Consider the following 18,605-nt stretch of genomic DNA (forward strand, 5'->3'; position numbering starts at 1 on the left):
ATAGAGCACATATTAGTTCCTAAGTGAAGTCTTGACCCGACTACGGTAGGTTCCATAGTTTTGGAGCTATGAACCTTTGAAATTCATTTTTTCATGTTTTCCGCAGCCTATAACACGTAAACGATGAGGTTTTCGCCCTATGTTTTTTGGAACTTTGTTTGTTTTACTCTCAGGAATCACTCCTCTGCTTTTGTACAACGAATTTAGCGCCATGCTATATATATATATATATACGAGGCCTTGTCAACATGTTGAGTACGCACTTACTACCCAGTACAACTAAGGATGTGAGTACTCTTCGTGAAGATGTTATTACAGCAATTTCAACACAGTTTCCTCATCACCCGATCTCTTTGCATCAACTACAAAATAACGACTTCCGAGCAGCCGAATACTGAACCAAACAGAAAGTTGTGCAGGGCCCCGTGTGTATATACAATCTTTTACGCGATTTATCGTTCACGAAATATTCTCTGAACTTACATACATACAGACACACAGACGTCAAAATACGGAAATGGTAGGTCTTCACCCAAAGCTGGTCGTATTTGGATTTCCATTAGGCATTTTGACTGTACAATACTTCCTTGTTATAGTATAACATGGAAGTAATAACAATTACTCACAGAAATGTAATAAGATTATGACACCAGTGTTGTAAAGAGTTTGTTTATACCTACAGTAATTTTGCAGTTAGAAATTGTTTTGATTTTCAGCATCAAAAATGTATGCCTAACTAATATTACTCTGTAAAGTCTATTCGCAAAGTGCGTGGAGGGATTTAACATGCAGTACCTTCCAAATGGCACAAACTACGGTAAACTTCACTACACCAATTAATTTCCGAGAAAATTGTACATGAATTTGATGTATCACTTGCACGTGTTCCCATATGAAAAACCGAAAGTTGAATGCAATATGGCGGCCGGAGTAGTAACATGTGTCAGAGAAGCAGTACTTGATCCAATTTGTTTTGCATATGCCCACATTCATGTCGAGTTACATCTAAAGAAACTAAAAGCAACTATGCGTCCCAGCGTTATAGTACTGCAAGATCGAATTCCGGATATATGAAGGCTCATAAATGTGCAAATTACTGGTATGGGCCGCTAAAATTAGTACAATACATATTGGGCCGCGGAAAACTGCATTTAAATCAATTTTACACGAATCCCGAGGGACACTTTGCAAATGTACCTTGTGAGAGAATCCCCTTCCACTCAGCTGGAAGGTACTGCAATTGTGACCAAAGTATGCTTTAGAGTAGATAGTCAAACTCAGTGGTCCATAGAGCCAACACTGTAGAATTGGGCGGTCCGGAAAAAAAAGCCATTTTTCTTACTTAAAGATGTATTATTTAAAAAGTAACTAAATAGCCTACATAAAATATTAATAAGCATAACAGCATACTACATTCCTTTGAAAATACGAAGGAACATAACGAAATCCAGGTAATAGATTTGAAACTTAGTTTCTTTCCTGAAACTTGACATGATCTTCCTGCAACCAGCTTTCAGATAAATAAGATAACATGTTGCTTTCGCTAGCGATTTTCAGAACAAGAGGTCAGATGAATGTGTGTGAAGCAGAATCCTTATGGGTATTTGTTCCTTTACATACGGGAAAAGAATTGTTCACACTGACACTACCGAACACGGAAATCACGTAAGATGCAAATGTACGGGTTTCTAGGAACAGCTCGAGGAAGTATTTGCAAAATTCGGAAATATCCATATCACAGAATTTTTGTTTTAGAGTTGAATAGAATTGAATTTCTATTAATTCCAATTGTAAATGGACTGACACTTGCTCAATATCAGTACAGTTTTGTAAATATGTAAATTATATATGCTATTTTGTTGGTACGAACCAAGGCCGGAGAAAAATGAGTCAAAGGCCGCCGCGAGTTTGACAAGGCTGCTTTAGAGAAAATAGTATGACAGGCACTTTATTTCCTTAAAGATACTCATGGAAACCATGAAGCATTTCTCTTTCACTTAAGCAGAATTTTAGCGGCTGCGAAAACGAGCATAAATACGGTTGGAAAAAAAAAAAAAAAAAAAAACGCAGGTACTGTAAACTATTGATATATTACCTTTTAAATGCAATGGTATACTGAAGAATCCTATATGTATTGTAGAAAATAAGAAATTGGATAAATTTGACTTGCTTAATATTGAACTGAATTCCAATCATTTTGATGGAATATTCAAATATAGAGAATCGATTGCTTTTAACTCAATCAGATTTTTCCCCCCCAGAAAAATGTAGTTCAAATTGTCATTTAACGTTTCTGATGTATCAGCTGCTGCTGCTGCTTCTTTGTCAGTAGTAATGCCCTCTTCACGACGTCCATATCCTTGCCACTTGTGACTGCGTGTGCATTTCTTTAACAAGCTATTCTGCATTTGCCAAGGTACTATTTTGTTCCAAAAGTATCATTACGTTAAGTAACAAAAAAAAAAAAAAAAAAAAACCTATTAATTTCACACATCAAATTGTGAGCTGTGTTCGGAAGTCTCGTTATTTTTTCCCCGTCACTTCCCCTCCTATTACTTGGAATGCATTGTTCCCAAACTGATAACTTTAAGGGACTTATAAAAATTTACACGTGAAATTATGTTTTGGAGAAGTGTGCATTTGTATAAAGTGTGTAAGTAGAGATCTTGCAAAACGAACTAATTTATTTTATAGAACACTCCCTACCAAATAGACAAGCAAGATAAAAACAGAAATGAGAAGTAAAAATCCGTACTTAAAATTCCTTGACTTTTCCAGGTTTTTTGTGCTTTTCATGAAATTCCATCACTTTTTACGAGTACGCTGAATTCCCTGACTTTTCCAGATCAGTGAGTACCCAGTAATAATATACCAAACAGAACTGCACTTCTCAAACACTAGGACTAGCTCGTGAAACTCAAATCAGTTCACGATCCTCATGAAATTTGTCTTGAAACAAATGTGTTCTGTCTCGTATTTAAAAATCAAGACTTTCAAACTATGAAGATTAGAAATTCAAACCGGAAGATCTACCGCTCTTAGTTTTAATAGTAAATAAGAACACTTCTGGTTTCAATATAGAGAGATATGATCTGAGTTGCAAGCTACTCTTCGGACGCTGAATTTATATATATTCTTTTTTATAAATGTCGGTATCTTACCGTTTATGCTATGGGAATCCAACATTGAAAGCAAAAGTGGTAATTACAGTTTTTTTTTTTCTTTTCATCAATACAGAGTAAGGACAGGGGACGGGAGCGCTGAATCTATGGCGAAAAATCATTTCGTAACTTTCATTTACCGTATGACAAACAGTTCGATACTTAGCAGAGTTTACAAGTCTAGAATTTAACCATTCGTTTTTGCTGTTGGTTTGTTTTTTAGGATTCATAGATAATTTGCTTCCGGTTATAAAAGGAGTCCTATAAAGAACGCAACTTCTAAAATACCTGCCATTTATGTTCTATGTTGGCAACACTGAATATTACACGATTTTCATCTGTTCTTTTTATGGTTAGTAGTCACGGAGCACCAACAGCACATAATCATTCTTTTTTTCTTTACGGGTACGAATGGAGCGCCTCACGAGGGAACAGCATGTTATCACAGTGAAAACTTACTACAAATGTGGTGAATGCTGTACACAGACTGTTCGCAAAACTCTGTGAAATGTTTGTTCAAAGTTCGCAAAATTCTGTGAAATGTTTGTTCAACGTTCGCAAAACTCTGTGAAATGTTTGTTCAACGTTCGCAAAACTGTGGAATGTTTGTTCAACGTTCGCAAAACTGTGGGGAATGTTTGTTCAACGTTCGCAAAACTGTGGAATATTTGTTCAACGTTCGCAAAACTGTGAAATGTTTGTTCAACGTTCGCAAAATTCTGTGAAATGTTTGTTCAACGTTCGCAAAACTCTGTGGAATGTTTGTTCAACGTTCGCAAAAGTCTGTGGAATGTTTCTTCAACGTAATGCACCAAATAAGTCGACTGTGAGGATTCTGACCAAACATTCCACGAAGTTTGGAAACAGTCTCTGCATAACCATTCTGCATTACATTCACCTCATTTGTAATAAGTTTTCACTATGACAAACACTACTCCGTCGAGAAATGCTGCATTCCTATCCGTACAAACAAATAATGATCATGCGCTATTCGGCGACCCGTGACTAGTAACTACGAAGACAACAGTTGAAAATCGTGTAAGGTTCAGTGTTGCCAACTTCTAGAACAGAAATGGGCATCTCAAAAATTGTTTTTTTTTATGGAACATCCGATATATATATATATATATGTGTGTGTGTGTGCTTTGTATAGATAAAACTACCTTTAAGGAGGAAAAATAGTAAAGAAAACAGTTCTATATAAAATACAGGCAATGCTTTATTCTGTTCTGTTGTTCTGAAAACAGCTTTAAAAACATACAGTCGCATACATTGAGTTCTATACAACATAATCTGTAAAAATAAGTCTTATATTTACAGATATCATCATGGTTGTCTCCTTTTAAAAAATCCTGCATAATCGTCATTACATATTTATATGACGAGAGTTTATAAGCATGTTCATAGTTTACATCTTGCGTTTTCAACAACCAGCATTTTATTCAAAATTTGTTTTGTTTTGTTTTTAAATAGAACAAATTTTGTTCGTAATTCTATGTGACCTTAGAAGTACCACAGATTTCATATAAATTATTGTAATATTTATAATTACGTTTAATCAGTGCCAAAGGTATTTACTCCAGAAAGAAAATATAAACATATGACACTTTTCCTATTTTGGCCATCAATATGTTCCAAACACATGTGTCTATACTGGAGAAAGCGTTAAGTTTGCCACCTGTTCAGTTTCATCACACACATTGGGAACTATGCAAACACAGCCATATCTTCTTATTTAGGACTCATATACATAATCTTTTCACGGACATTCCATAATTTCTCCAGCACGAATCATCACAGCAGGGTTCATGTTATTGATTAAAATTATTATTTAAAATCCAAGCTCATAACTCCCTTATAAATGCTCATTTGGACAGTGATACCTCGATCTACTCGAAACCCAATTTAAAATGTGAATGCGCCGTCTTGTAAGCCAATATTCTGACAAGAATGATGAAATTTTGTGTTCAAAAATTGCTCTCGCAGCAATGCCAAATTTTACTTTTAGCATGCCTTACAAAGTGTACTCCTGTTACGATAGTCTCTACATACGACGTTTATAGTTCACCAAACTTACTGTCAAATTTCACAAAATTGAGACGTCAGTGTTTCGATTTTACGTTCTTAGCGCTGTACTTACGTACTACGTCCGAAGCTAGTTTGGTTGCGCGTAGCGGAAGAATACGTAGTGTGCAAGCCAACTACAAGAAAATGAAATCTTGAGTTTTACGTCCCATGGTTATGCCGTGTGGGCTAAAGGAAACGGTATGATGAGAAATTAAGGAAAATGGTGGAATGAATATTGGGAGAAAACGGAAGAATCCCAAGAAAACCACTAAGCCCACTTGGCGCGAGCTGGAATCGAACCAGGGATCCCACGCACCAGAGATGAATGCGTCACTATCGTAAGATGGAACTGTCTCTTTTGTCCCCTCCGCTTTTATAAGCATACGTCAATAACTTCAATCATACATAATTACTTTCCTTCTTAAAAGAAAATGAAAATAGATTGGAATAGATTCTACATTATACTTTAACTTATTTCATTCATTTGCTTTTTCTATTATTGTGCAGTATTTATTATTATTTGACAGGAAATTACGTTACTTCTGCATTAAATGTCATGTTCACGTTAATATTTTTCGGGATGGAGCGAAATAACGAGATCTCCATTTTTTCACATAGGACATTCGATTCGGGATAACGAAATTTTCATGAGGCAAGCAACTTCCTAGAATGATTTTATCTGTAAATCGAGGTATTACTGTATTTTAAAATAAACTTGCTATTTTGCTGATGGTTTATCATATTGTTCTGGAAAATGTAATCTATTTCTGCACAATGAAAGAACTTTAAACAATAAATTCTTACACACGTACAGCAAGTACTGTGTACCATATAAGCACAAAAAGAGTTATGCTAATCATTTAGTTCACAAAAATGATCAACAAGAATGGGTTTTGACTTACGAAAAGCATTAAAATAATGTTATTACTTGTTTAACATGATAAATAGACGTTGTTCATAGTAGGGATTGAAAAAAAAAAAAAAAAAAAACTTTAGCAGTAATTTCTTGTTGTATTTCTATTCCAAACGGTTTCGATAGGTCCTGCTAGCTTCTTCAGTACAGCTGGGTAACTTATTGGCGGATCCTTTCACTTCTCACCATGCCAACTTGCACTTGAGCGTGTACTTAGGACGCACTGTGGTAGTGCGTTTAACTCTGGTATTAATGGTACATCGTTCGATCACAAGCCAAGCGAGTATATGATGTACAATATCGTGTCGATGCAATGATTTCAAGGAGTGGCCCGGTAGGGAAATTTCCCCCTCCGAGGGATATCTCTGATCGTGTGCAGCATCGGTTACGAGTACTTTCGCAGCACTACTTTCACTCCCCCCTTCCCCTGTATAGAAAATCTGAAATCATTGCTGTGTCCGGTTTTTGTGTGTGTGTGTGTGTGTGTGTGTGTGTGTGTGTGTGTGTGTGTGTGTGTGTGTGTGTGTGTGTGTGTGTGTGTGTGTGTGTGTGTGTGTGTGTGTGTGTGTGTGTGTGTGTGTGTGTGTGTGTGTGTGTGTGTGTGTGTGTGTGTGTGTGTGTGTGTGTGTGTGTGTGTGTGTGTGTGTGTGTGTGTGTGTGTGTGTGTGTGTGTGTGTGTGTGTGTGTGTGTGTTTTCCCCAGTTTCCTCTCAAAAATTATTTCATTATCATTCTCGTCTCCTTTATCCTAAAGCGCATAGTTGAACCTTGGTAAAGAGTAAGTCTTATTTTATCTAATTTTATTTAAAAGTCCCACTTTAAAAATGAAATCTAGCAGCTTCTTCTTGAATATTCACATCTCCTTAGTTGGAGAGAATAAAATCCCAGTGGTATCTTCTTTAATATTGGAAGCAGTTAAGATTTTTTTTTCTTCTTTAAATTTTCAAATGATTTCAATACAGAGTTATTATCGACCACTTACTGTTGATAGAATTGCATTGGGCATCCAACACTTCCAAGCTTGCTCCTCGATTTCATAGTACAACAAACAGTAAAACCTGTTAACTAGGCCTCGTTCTTTGTCGAATCTGCATTTCTTATTTTTTTTTTTATTTTACTTTTATTTATTTATTTATTTTGCAAGAAATACATTATTTAAATATTCTCTAAGTTCCTCACTGTCTCCTTGTGACTTTTGACGCATTAAAACAACGTAATTCCGATTCATCTCTGTATGTCTATCTATCTTAGTGTTCTTCCCGAATGCAACTCATGCTAACGAAGCTCGGTGGTGCCAGCAAGCGTAGGGCGGTCAGTTGCTTTCCCTATGGTTGAAAAAAGATATCGTCCGCAGAAAGCAGAAAGGTGCTAAGCGCCAAAATGCAAATTTCTCAGGAGATGAATAAAAACGAATTAATTCCGATTCTTTCTTTCTTCTAGAATTCAGTTTTTCCTGCAGACCTTTCATATTGTCTCCTGCCACTTGTCTCCTTTCTGCACAATATTAAACATGAAATGGGTAGTCAGGATATGCACTTAGTTGGAAATCAAGGAAAATGGCGGTTAGCACCTTTCTCCTTTCTGGGGCGATATGGTAAACTAGCAATTATGAGATGGAGTAGACGGTTATCTATAGTACTAAATTGTACATTCGATTACATACGTGACCTTAGAAATCTCAGTGTTATGTTTCATAAAGTCAAAACCCAATGGGCAAAGGGAGGAAATATATAACGTGATTGCCTTTTATGTCTAACGCTGACAAGTCTGTGAAAAGATAAGTTCAATTAACACTTCTGATTCATATTCGTTATCATTTAGTAGTCCAGTGAGACAGATGTTTTCTGCACATATTCAGTGCATTTTCTTTCTGAAGAAAACCCTGCAGGGTGATCACACTAGCAAATGGCGATCGGATTCATGTTTTTAAAGATCGGAGTTTAAAGAAAAGGCTTAAGTATCATCCCGCTAGTTGCTTGTAATACCCACCAAAAGGAGAAAGCAGCAAGTTGGTAAAATACATTTTAGCTTAAAGTCTCACGCATATGTTCTTTACGCTAAGGGAGATGACTCAAGCAAGCGAATAATGGAAGAATTGGTGGAACAAGAAAGTGGGAAAACCCCGAGAAAACCCATGGACACGATATTGTCTACCACAAACTTACTTGACCGAGGACTGCACCAAGGACCCTACACACCAGAGGTAAACGCTCTATGACTGAGTCACCATCTCGCCCAGCAAATTAGTAAATCCATAGCTCCAGCGGCTGGATCTCCGCTATTTTGAGCTGTACGGCAATATGGAATTCCCTGGAAGATCTTATGTACATCCATCATTGTAGGCAGAAGAGAGAAAAGAATAACATGTATACCGTAACGTCTTGCAGATTATTACATGCTGAAATTACATTTAAGACAGCGTGCGAATATCAAACTAAGATAGATAATGTCCAATAAATAGTTATTTTCCTTAAAGCTGCAAAAATAATTTTAAAAAAATAATAATATACTATTGAATGCACATTCAAATGGACAAAAACTCTTATCTGGAACACCCACAAAGATTAACATTACGAACAGTTTCAAGAGCTCCCTCGTGGCTAAACTGTTAGCGTACATGCCTTTGGCGCGGGAAACCTGGGCTCGATTCCCGGCGGGAGCTTATATGGGTCGAGTCCCACATTAAGCTGTAGGTCCACGTCTCATATAGCTACGCTACTGAAAGGGACGCTAAACTCTCAATCAAATCAACGAATTGTTTCAAACGATACTCACTTCTTCTTCAGCCTGACTGGTTAAGTTCCACTACTAAGCTGATTTTATATTATGGAGATTCCTCCTTGTGATAAATCCTGAATATTAAAAATAGAATGTCTTCCTGATTACTTTATGATAAATTTTCCATCACAGGATATATATTTAAAAAAAAAAAAAAAAAAAAAAAAGTGGAAAAGATCACGAAAATTGATCATAAACCTGTAATTCTACTTTAAATTTTGAAAATTTGTAAAATAACGAATCTATAATATGAAATGTTTTACAGCGGGCCTTGACACTGTTTGAGAAATTAATCCTTATGCATGTTATAAGTAAGAGATTTTTGTCTGTTTGGATACTACTTATAAAACACAAAGAAATGTTTAATTTGCACTAAAAATACAAGTATTACATTTTATGATAGGTTTTTGCTTCAAAATACATTTGTTTTGTATAAATTAGTTAGTTTTCAATAGAACTAATGGTGGCCAACATCGACATATTTCACTGTACTTTCTTTAAGTCTTAGATTGCACTCAAGCCCACATCTTGATATTGTCCTTGGTTTTCGCGTTAACTTGGAAATTAAAAACAGAGTTCTCATCTTAACGGGAAATACTTTAATTTCATAGTTCCACACTTCATTGTCCATAACAAACATTTACCATAATATTTCTGAAATTAAAACCAACACAAATATGCAGAACTAATCCATCAAAATTACTAGTTCTTCACATTAACATGTTAACAACTTATGTACACACACACACACACACACACACATATGATTCAATTCTAATAAATCAACCATTCTAAGTAGATATGAAAAAAATCTAGTATTGAAAATGGCACTAGAATTACCATACAATAAGCACATTAATAGGCTTTCATATGATACACATTGACTGATAAGACTAGCTTCATTAAAATAAGCTACAATATTACATTTGAGTCGGAGTAATAAAAAAATAAAATAACTTATTTGGAAGGTCGTTTTGTCACAACTTAAGAGCCCGACTTACTAAAGTACGCTTGTTTTATCTTGGCAATAAAAGATAGATCTGTCTGCAACGCGTTCTTGCCACGCCGCAGTTAAGTTGCGAGTTACAATACATTAGGAAAGACAGCAAAACGCCACACCACTCACAAGTCACTGTGATGTAACCAGTTTATTTTCATTTTCTTAAATATTCATCCACCTAATTTACTCCATACTTCTCCATACCCACAAGTTATTCAAAGCCCTCATTTTACACATGAAATGAGCCACTTGCTAGTTTGTTTGGAATTTGAAGTGAAATAAAATTACATCATTTTAACGAGAAAAAAAAATTGTTCGCGTGTGGCAACTAAGCACTTCAACAACCCGCCAAATAGCAATGATCTCATTTGATGGGCTGGCTGACAACTAACGTCACCTACACGACGAAGCCAATAAGACATTTTTATTGGATTAAAACGTTCACGTAAGTGCTAGCGGAAAGTACCTTAAAAGCCAATTAAGTCCATTGGCGGGAAGCGTGCCAAGATAAAACAAACGTACTCTAAAATAATACAAACTTTACCATTTTTCTTTTGCTAGTTTATTTATAAGAGAAAGGAGATAATGAAATGAAAATTATTACAATCATAGAGAGTGTTATTTGAGTGGTACTGAGAGTAGCAACAGAAAATATGAACCAGAAGAATTTTCAGTGTTGCCATCCATAGAAATTACAGTGTTGCCAGAATAACATTTCCCCAAAAATCTAAGTTAAGGCAGCGACTAGAGGAACGAACTCAACTGCATTTTATTATGTATGGCGTTGTTTTGGAATCCTGTAAACTACTTTTTAAATAACATTCCTATTTAATTTTAACAACTTTATGTTAAAACTTTCCAAGACAATATGATACGTAATCAAATGCAGTTGAGTTCATTCCTCTAGTCGTTGCTTGAACTTACATTTTGGGGGAAATGTTATTCTAGCAACACAATAATTTATATGGATGGCAACACTGAAGATTCTTCAGGTTCATATTTTTTGTTGTAGAATAACATTCTCTATGATTGTGGTAACTTGCATTTCATTATCTCCTTTCACTTATGAACAAACAAAGCAAAAGAAAAATGGTAAAACTTGTATTACTTTTAGTGAGGCAGGCTCTTAACGAATACCTGATAATGAATATCGCTGACAATTTACTATTCAGATTATTATACATGTCTGACAGTTCTGTATTCTCCTTCTAACAAAGACGGAGAAAGGACACTACTACCTGTGCTGTTAACATTATTCGAGTAATTTGTCTTCTATGATTCGAATATCTGAAAATTCGTTTTCATTACTCAAATATTGATAGAATCCATCACAGGAATATTGAATTTTAATAATAATAATAATTGATACTTGATTTTTAGGATGCATATTGAATATTCATGAAAAATAATTAAATTATTCTAAAAGTGCCCGGAATTATCCAATTTTGTGCGTTTCGAAAAAAAAAAAAAATCCTTCCACAGCACAAATTATTTCATACATCTAACGTTGTGTGTAAAACTATATTCTGTTGAGTACCTTCTTAATATGATTACTTTTCTTAATCTCAGTAGTCTTTCATAAAATTATCCTTGTACAGTCAGTGACAAAAGCTCTTTCTGTAACGTAAACGTTATTTTGGAAATCACGGTAGTACGGCTGGAACGTATAGAAAAGTACATTATTTTTAATTTAGTGAAAACATTACTAAAATTCTCCTTCCATTCTCAAGTTATTTATGAAACTAATTTCACCAAACGGAACGAACCTTTGTCACTGTCTGTACCCATACACTCGTGTTCATACGAAGTAACTGGTATTCTACATAGCTGACTAATAAATAATTAAAGAAACATTGTTTCTTCGTCCCATTTGTTTCACTCTGTTCTTTTTTCTCACTCCATTAACAAATGTGTCTATGAAAAGTAACAATATTGTAACTGTATATAACATGAATACCTGGGTACCCATCTATGAAAGACTACTGGAATTAAGAAAAAAATGAAGTGACGTGCAATCTTGTTGAAAAAAAAAAAAAGCTAGTCCCCACCTATTTGAAAAGCCCTGCCCTTTCGTACAGCTCGAATTAAATCGTCGAACGAACGTTGTTTTTTTTGCCTAATCGAGATCTTTATTTAGAAGTAAGGGATGGCATTTATTATCCCCCTCAAATTCATTGACAGCTCCGGAGCCGATACTGTGACTTAATACCAAGCCGCTGTAGACGACTTCGTTTATGCGTATACCCAACAACGCTGAAGCGTCAGCTCCGTACGGACGCACCCCCTCGCTACCGCTCGGGTACACCTACTCCTGCCTTGTCTCAGCTAGATAGCATTCGTGTTTTCTAGTGGCCACCTAGCACAAGTTGATTCGTGTTTTATGCACTGTAGAGTTCTTTTGCTATACGTCAACAATGTATTCATACTCATCACAATTACAAATAACAAACCGCAATCACTGATAAGTAAGCCAGAGTCACTAGCAAGTGATTTGGGGAAGTGACTAAATAATACCCGAACAAAGTATAATAATATCCGGTGTTCGGCTGCTAGAACACAGCTTTCTAAAGGACATAATTGGACAATTCTGGATACTTTTTAAGTACATATATATATAGCACTTCTTCCTCTACTTGACTGGTAAGTCCCGTTCGATTTTGAATTTCTTCTAATTTTTTTAAGCTCGAAAACTGAGAGCCGTATAGCTCGAATAGGGCTTGCCATATTAGGTTAAGAAATACAATTTCCATATGTGCTATACGAATTATTGGAAACACTTAAAATATACTTCGGTTTTTTTGTGTTTTGATATGAAATTTTTAAGTTCGTGTTTCTTGTTCTTTCTTGCTTTTTAATATTTAGAGTAAAATTTGATTTCATTACCTAGAGGAAGGAACCCTGCATTTGCATGCAAAAGTATATACTTATAATGTTCCAAAATTGTGATACAAGCACCCTTCTCTTTAGATGTTCTGAAGAAAAAAAAAAAATCGAGATCATTCTATAAATTCGGCTAAAAAACAATATTCATCACAAGTTTGGAACATAACATGCATATATTATTGCATGTAAAAATGTGTTTCATGGATAAGTATTATTTGAAACTGTACATACATATTTTCATATTACATTTACACATTTGATGCTACGCAAGTTTTATTTAATACAAAATAGAATATAGAAATAACTACCTCGCGTACGACATTTCTCGTATTAATATTAAAACATTTTTTTTAAGACTGTCATTTTCATTACTCAAAAATAATTTTATAATACGGATCAAGTTCCAAAGAAGATAATCCACTGAATCACATGAAAAGCATCACGCAACAATAAATATTGACTCTTCTCTAATCCAACCTGAGGTCCGTAAGAGTAAATCCTTGAAAGAAATTTAATTCTCCGTCATATAGATGATAATCTTCGAAACTTATGCCTATTAAGATATGGAAAAAAAAGTATGTCTTCGCATAAAAAAGCATCGTTTAAAACGGATCGCAATGAAAATCATACGATATAAATCAGCCTTGCAATGCACAAGAATAGCTTCTGTTTAAATATAACCTACTAAAACGATACTAATTCCAGTATTACCAGTTCAAAATCATATCATCACTCAATTTTCTCAGAAATAATTACATATAAAATGTCAACTATAGAAACCAAACAAACCGTATTTCTTTTCCATGTATAAACCTGAACTTATGCATATTTTGATCCATAAGCTGATATCTCATCTAGATTCCGAAAACGTATGCTGGGATGGCATTTAATATCTCCTCCAAATCCATCATCGGCTTCGGAGCCGGGTACTGTGACCTGTAGTGAGCCGTTGTAAACGACCTCGTTTACGTACTAGTTTACTTTTCGCGCACCACTAGAAAGAATTGTTGAAAAAATATAATTCTTTCACTAATATTCTTCTTTTTCTCCCTTAAAAGGTTTTCGTTGAACACGAAAATATCTCACTTGATATAATGGCGAGTCCGAATGAAGCAGGCGCGTCAGCGACGGTGGGTGTGCATACGCGAGGGGAATGAAAAGAAGTAGGTATCGGTACTGACACAAGTTTCAATAGCACTTGTCATAATTTTATACTAGTAACGCTTCACTTGCAAAAAGAGTATCTTTTAGTTTCTCCCCCAATCTTGCACACACAAGATCTCCAGTATTACTTCCTTCACAAAATATAGCTGAGCGAGCGAAATGGGTTACAAGTTCCGCATGGCTCGTTATTTTCTACCTTTATCACAATTTAGACGAAACCAAGGTACACGGTTCTGGAGCCATGAAACGAATTGGAGGAGATTCTAAATGCCATCCGTATGCTGTAATGTTCAAACACAGTTTTGTCAAACATAAGATTTTGCGCGGTCTTGCAGTGAAGAGTAATGAATTTGATACCGTAAGTAGTCGAGTTAAATTCAATAAAAAAAACTGTCCACAAAATGAAAATAATAATAATTTCAGATCAAATACTACACAAATAACATGTTACATAATACGGTACAAACATTTTACGTTTCTGACATGTGAACGATGTTCCTGAACAAACAATCTATAGAGCGGATCATTATCACTGGTTATTAGGGAGCTACATATTAGAAGCATTTTCATACTGACGCATTGTACACTGGGATTTTGTTTTCTTTTACAACAAAGATAATCCTAATAAGTGTGGAAAAAATATTATTAACAATTAAGACGAACTCAACATGAAACAAAATCAGGGAATTTACTCCATCTAGCCACTAGCCTTCAATGCTTGATCTACAAACACTGGTAAGCATGAAAGTACTTTTAAAAAAGGAAGCAATTTCTCTACAAAACACTTGAAATTAATCACCGGTACTTTCTAAGGATTGAGTATAGCCTGCTCCCCCCAGTGATTTTTAACGAATCATAGTGATTCTAACGATTCATACCAGTTCATAATGAATCGGAATCGCATGTTAAAGATTTAAGATGTAAATCTTGCGGTAAGGAAGCTTTAGTATAAGTAGTAGTAGTAGTAGTAGTAGTAGTAGTAGTAGTAGTAGCGGTAGTTAGTTGCAATAGTACTACTAGTAGTAGGAACGGGTTAGAAGCCCCGCAGGGGTTGGTTGGGTTCTGTTCTCGATATAAGTAGTAGTATAGTAGTAGTAGTAGTAGTAGTAGTAGTAGAAGAAGAAGAAGTAGTGACTTCCAGTTCCGGTGATAAACAACTGGGGGGAGCGGGCTATACACAAGCCCTTTCTAATTAAAATCTGAAAAATTACGTCACTGTAACACCAGTCAGAGGTTTTTCGGCCGAAGGTACTTCCCGACTTCTGAATGTCACATATGTATAAACTAAACTCGCCATTATACTAATGTTAATACCAATGAAATTAACCCAGGAAAAAACATAGTCACCGCCGATAACCATACCAATATATGTTACACACACATTCTTTAGACAACCAATTATGGTTGTTGTGAGAGCAGAATTGTAATGCGTACACAAAATAACACTGTACGACAAGACAGAACCCATTGCACAAGACATTAAAAATTGCACCAAAAATATCGGGTTGTGCCAATTATTGAATGACACTGCTTTATCCATTTCCCCAGTTAGTGAAACAAATATAATGGTTGGCAGAAACATAAAAAATGAATTATAATACAACAGACCATATTTTCCTAATTCTTTAGATTTGAGTTTCTTTTTCATGTAAACTCCGTTCGTCGCTGTGAAAATGTCATTTAGGAAAATAAATACATATCCCTCTAAGTTGAACGCTAAATCATCTAAGGCTGCAATTATGGCACCTCCGATCATTGCATAAACAGACAATTGCACAGGTATACTAGGATGTACCTTTAATATGTAATATTCGGCTATCATTGTCATCAATATCGAAAACCTTCGCAGTGCACTGAACATTGGTAAACTTAGTTCTTTGGTTCCTCCCAGCCCAAAGATCATATTCCCGATATATATGAGTGGGAGGGGCCAAATTTTGGAAAATGTGTCCGTACCCAAATCGGGGAAGTTCAAAATTTTTAATTTCTTCGCTATGTATAGAACACATATTGTTGTAGCTATCTGTCCAACTCCTAACACTTGGAAAGACGGGAATTTGTAAGTAGTGAGCACAGTTTTATTAACAACTGTCAAAATAAACGAAGATATACCGTAGAATAAAGCCGAGAATATTCTCCAGAATAAAATGGATTTTCTCCCGGATCCTGAACCATCTTCCTCGGAAGTATTTGTGGATGTCATCTCAGTGAGGAATTCACTCCTTGATCTTGTAATACAGATTGACACCGACCATAGTCATTGCTAAAAACTTACAAGTAACACGTCAACACAGCCACTAATGATTCTTCAGCAATGCAATGTGAAAACTGCATTTTCAACCCGCATAAATTTTACTTTTCGTCACAAGTTGTACACATTAATTAAAACCAATTCACTTTTTGTACAAACACCACCTTAACCGGCAGTTCACGCTTTGCACCTGCCTTGATCGCAAACACCGCCTAAGATCATTGAGCATATTAGATCACCTTCTTCTTCGTCTTCGTCTTTTCTGTACTCCAACCACAGTAGCGCTTCGTAAACAGTGAGCATGCCAGCAAGGTCGTTCTTACAGCTGGAGGCCATCCTGAAGGGCAAAAGCGCTTAATGAATGTATGACCATCTTTATATCTCAGATTGCGTGTACACGTACCATTGTTTTATACAAGAATACAGTACTTGGAAATTATAGTATATTTACAATAAATTCGTGTTTCAGTGGAGGCCTAATATGTTAAGACCTTCAATTCTGCTTGGAAATAATATATGGTCTTTCAGATTCTGCTTCCACGAAAACAGCAATAAAACTACGCTGAGACTGTTACTGCCTGTAATCACAAAACTCTGCACCCATAAAGGAAACAAGCGATAATTATTATCTTTGCTGTACTCTAGAAAGTATTTTTAAAAATGGAATATGTGGATAAGGAGATATCATATCAGCAAATGCCTGCTATATTTGTCTTCAGTATCATGTTCATATACAATACTAGCAGCGTTCACCCCGCTTCGCTGCGGTCACCCCGGAACGCAATAAACTTTGTTACTTAGATAATTTTTACTTTTTCGCTTTCAAGTGATATGATAAAAACCATAGAAGATTGCAGTAAATCTTAACATTATATCGCCTGTCATTTATGTTAACCCGCCCCGCTTCGCTGCGGTCATCCCGGTGCTGGCATATTGTAAAAGTGTCTGTAAAAATAAGCAAATCAATTAAAAAATTTTAAACAGAAGATTCAAGCTATTTTCCGCTGTATATCGCCTGTCATTTATGTTAACCCGCCGAGTGACACGGTCATGCGGGTTGCATATAAATACGTTTATTTTTACCTATGATGAACTAATAACAAAGGATTTGTACGTTATGGACACTTGAATGGTCAATTATCTCAAGACACTGGTAATTAAAAATTAAAGTGATATGATAAAAACCATCTAGGGTCCAAATCCTAATAACCCCCCAAAAATGAAAGAAATTGGTTCAGCCGTATTAGCGTGATGAGCGGACAAAGGATTTTGTACGTTCTCTTTTATATATATAGATAGTCAAATGCTTTTATGTTTACTTTTTCTATTAGGAAAGGTGAGAAGGAAAATCAATGAATATACATTTATTCAGGTCCAATTTTCCAAGGTTACCAGGTTAGGGGACTGGAAAAGTCAAATTGTTTCCCCAAATTGATGGAGGGAAAAATAAGTGCATTAGTTTCATTTCCCGCAATAGTTACTTTAAAATTTTCTTTTTATATGCCTCAAATTATTGGGTGCTCTGGGTCCCTAATTATTACAAAATTTTCTTTGCTTTCTCCGCAAATCGCACAGACCGAACATTAGACAAGCAGTACTTTTAATAAAGGTTAGATGGGTTCCAATCCCATTTGTGCTTGTATACGAAAGGTAATTCAAAACAAATTTACATGGTAGAGTACTTACTTCTGGAGCATGGGATCGCTGGTTCGATCCCCTGTCAAGTAAGTTTGTGGGACAACATTGTGTTCGTGAGTTTTCTAGGGTACTCTCGTTTCCTCCCACATTTTCATTTCATTAGTTCTTCCATCATTAATCACTTGTCTTAATCATCTTTCTCCCTAAGCCTAAAAAGCATAATCATGGAACCTTAAACTGGAAGATTTCATTTCATAGGGAAATTTCAGAGGCGTAAATAAGGGCCCGCCGACCCCGCATTGCGGGGGGCCTCAAATCGTAAAGTGGGACAGAGAGAAGGGTCCCGCTCTACGGTGTCTGCGGGAGGGCCCCCAAGCCTTTAGTAACGCCACTGGGAAATTTAATATTTTTTGTAGCCATAGGATTAAAGAGGAACGAAGAGTTGTTAGCCTCCTCCCAGTAGCACACACATCAGTGCTGCAATAGCTAGGTCTGAAAGATAGGGACGAGCACGAGTCATGTCTCGAATTTCGACTCGACTCGAATTCGAGTCGACACACGCTTTGTAAAATTCGAGACGAGTCGAGACAAACGTATTTCTCGACTCGATGTTTCGAGTCGAGACTGCTCGTAAAAATCTCGCCTCGCCTCGCCTCGAATGTCTCGAAAATTTTTCTATAATTTTTAATATTACTTTGAGGAAAGTATTCACTCAGAAACAGCCTTGAAACCAATTCCAGCATTTATTACT

At 35.9% G+C, this 18,605-nt stretch overlaps 1 protein-coding gene across 1 annotated transcript; it reads right to left on the bottom strand.

Annotated features, from left to right (window-relative positions):
- Positions 1 to 6,594: 6,594 nt before the first annotated feature.
- On the bottom strand, positions 6,595 to 16,778 carry frc (UDP-sugar transporter UST74c fringe connection). The gene has a single exon (XM_081734714.1). It carries the CDS (start codon positions 16,166 to 16,168, stop codon positions 15,173 to 15,175), a length of 996 nt encoding a protein of 331 aa, XP_081590840.1. The 5' UTR covers positions 16,169 to 16,778; the 3' UTR covers positions 6,595 to 15,172.
- Positions 16,779 to 18,605: the final 1,827 nt, after the last annotated feature.

This window comes from Thermobia domestica, chromosome 12 (genome assembly GCF_964235325.1).
Source record: "Thermobia domestica chromosome 12, izTheDome1.hap1.1, whole genome shotgun sequence".
Classification (NCBI taxonomy): domain Eukaryota; kingdom Metazoa; phylum Arthropoda; class Insecta; order Zygentoma; family Lepismatidae; genus Thermobia; species Thermobia domestica.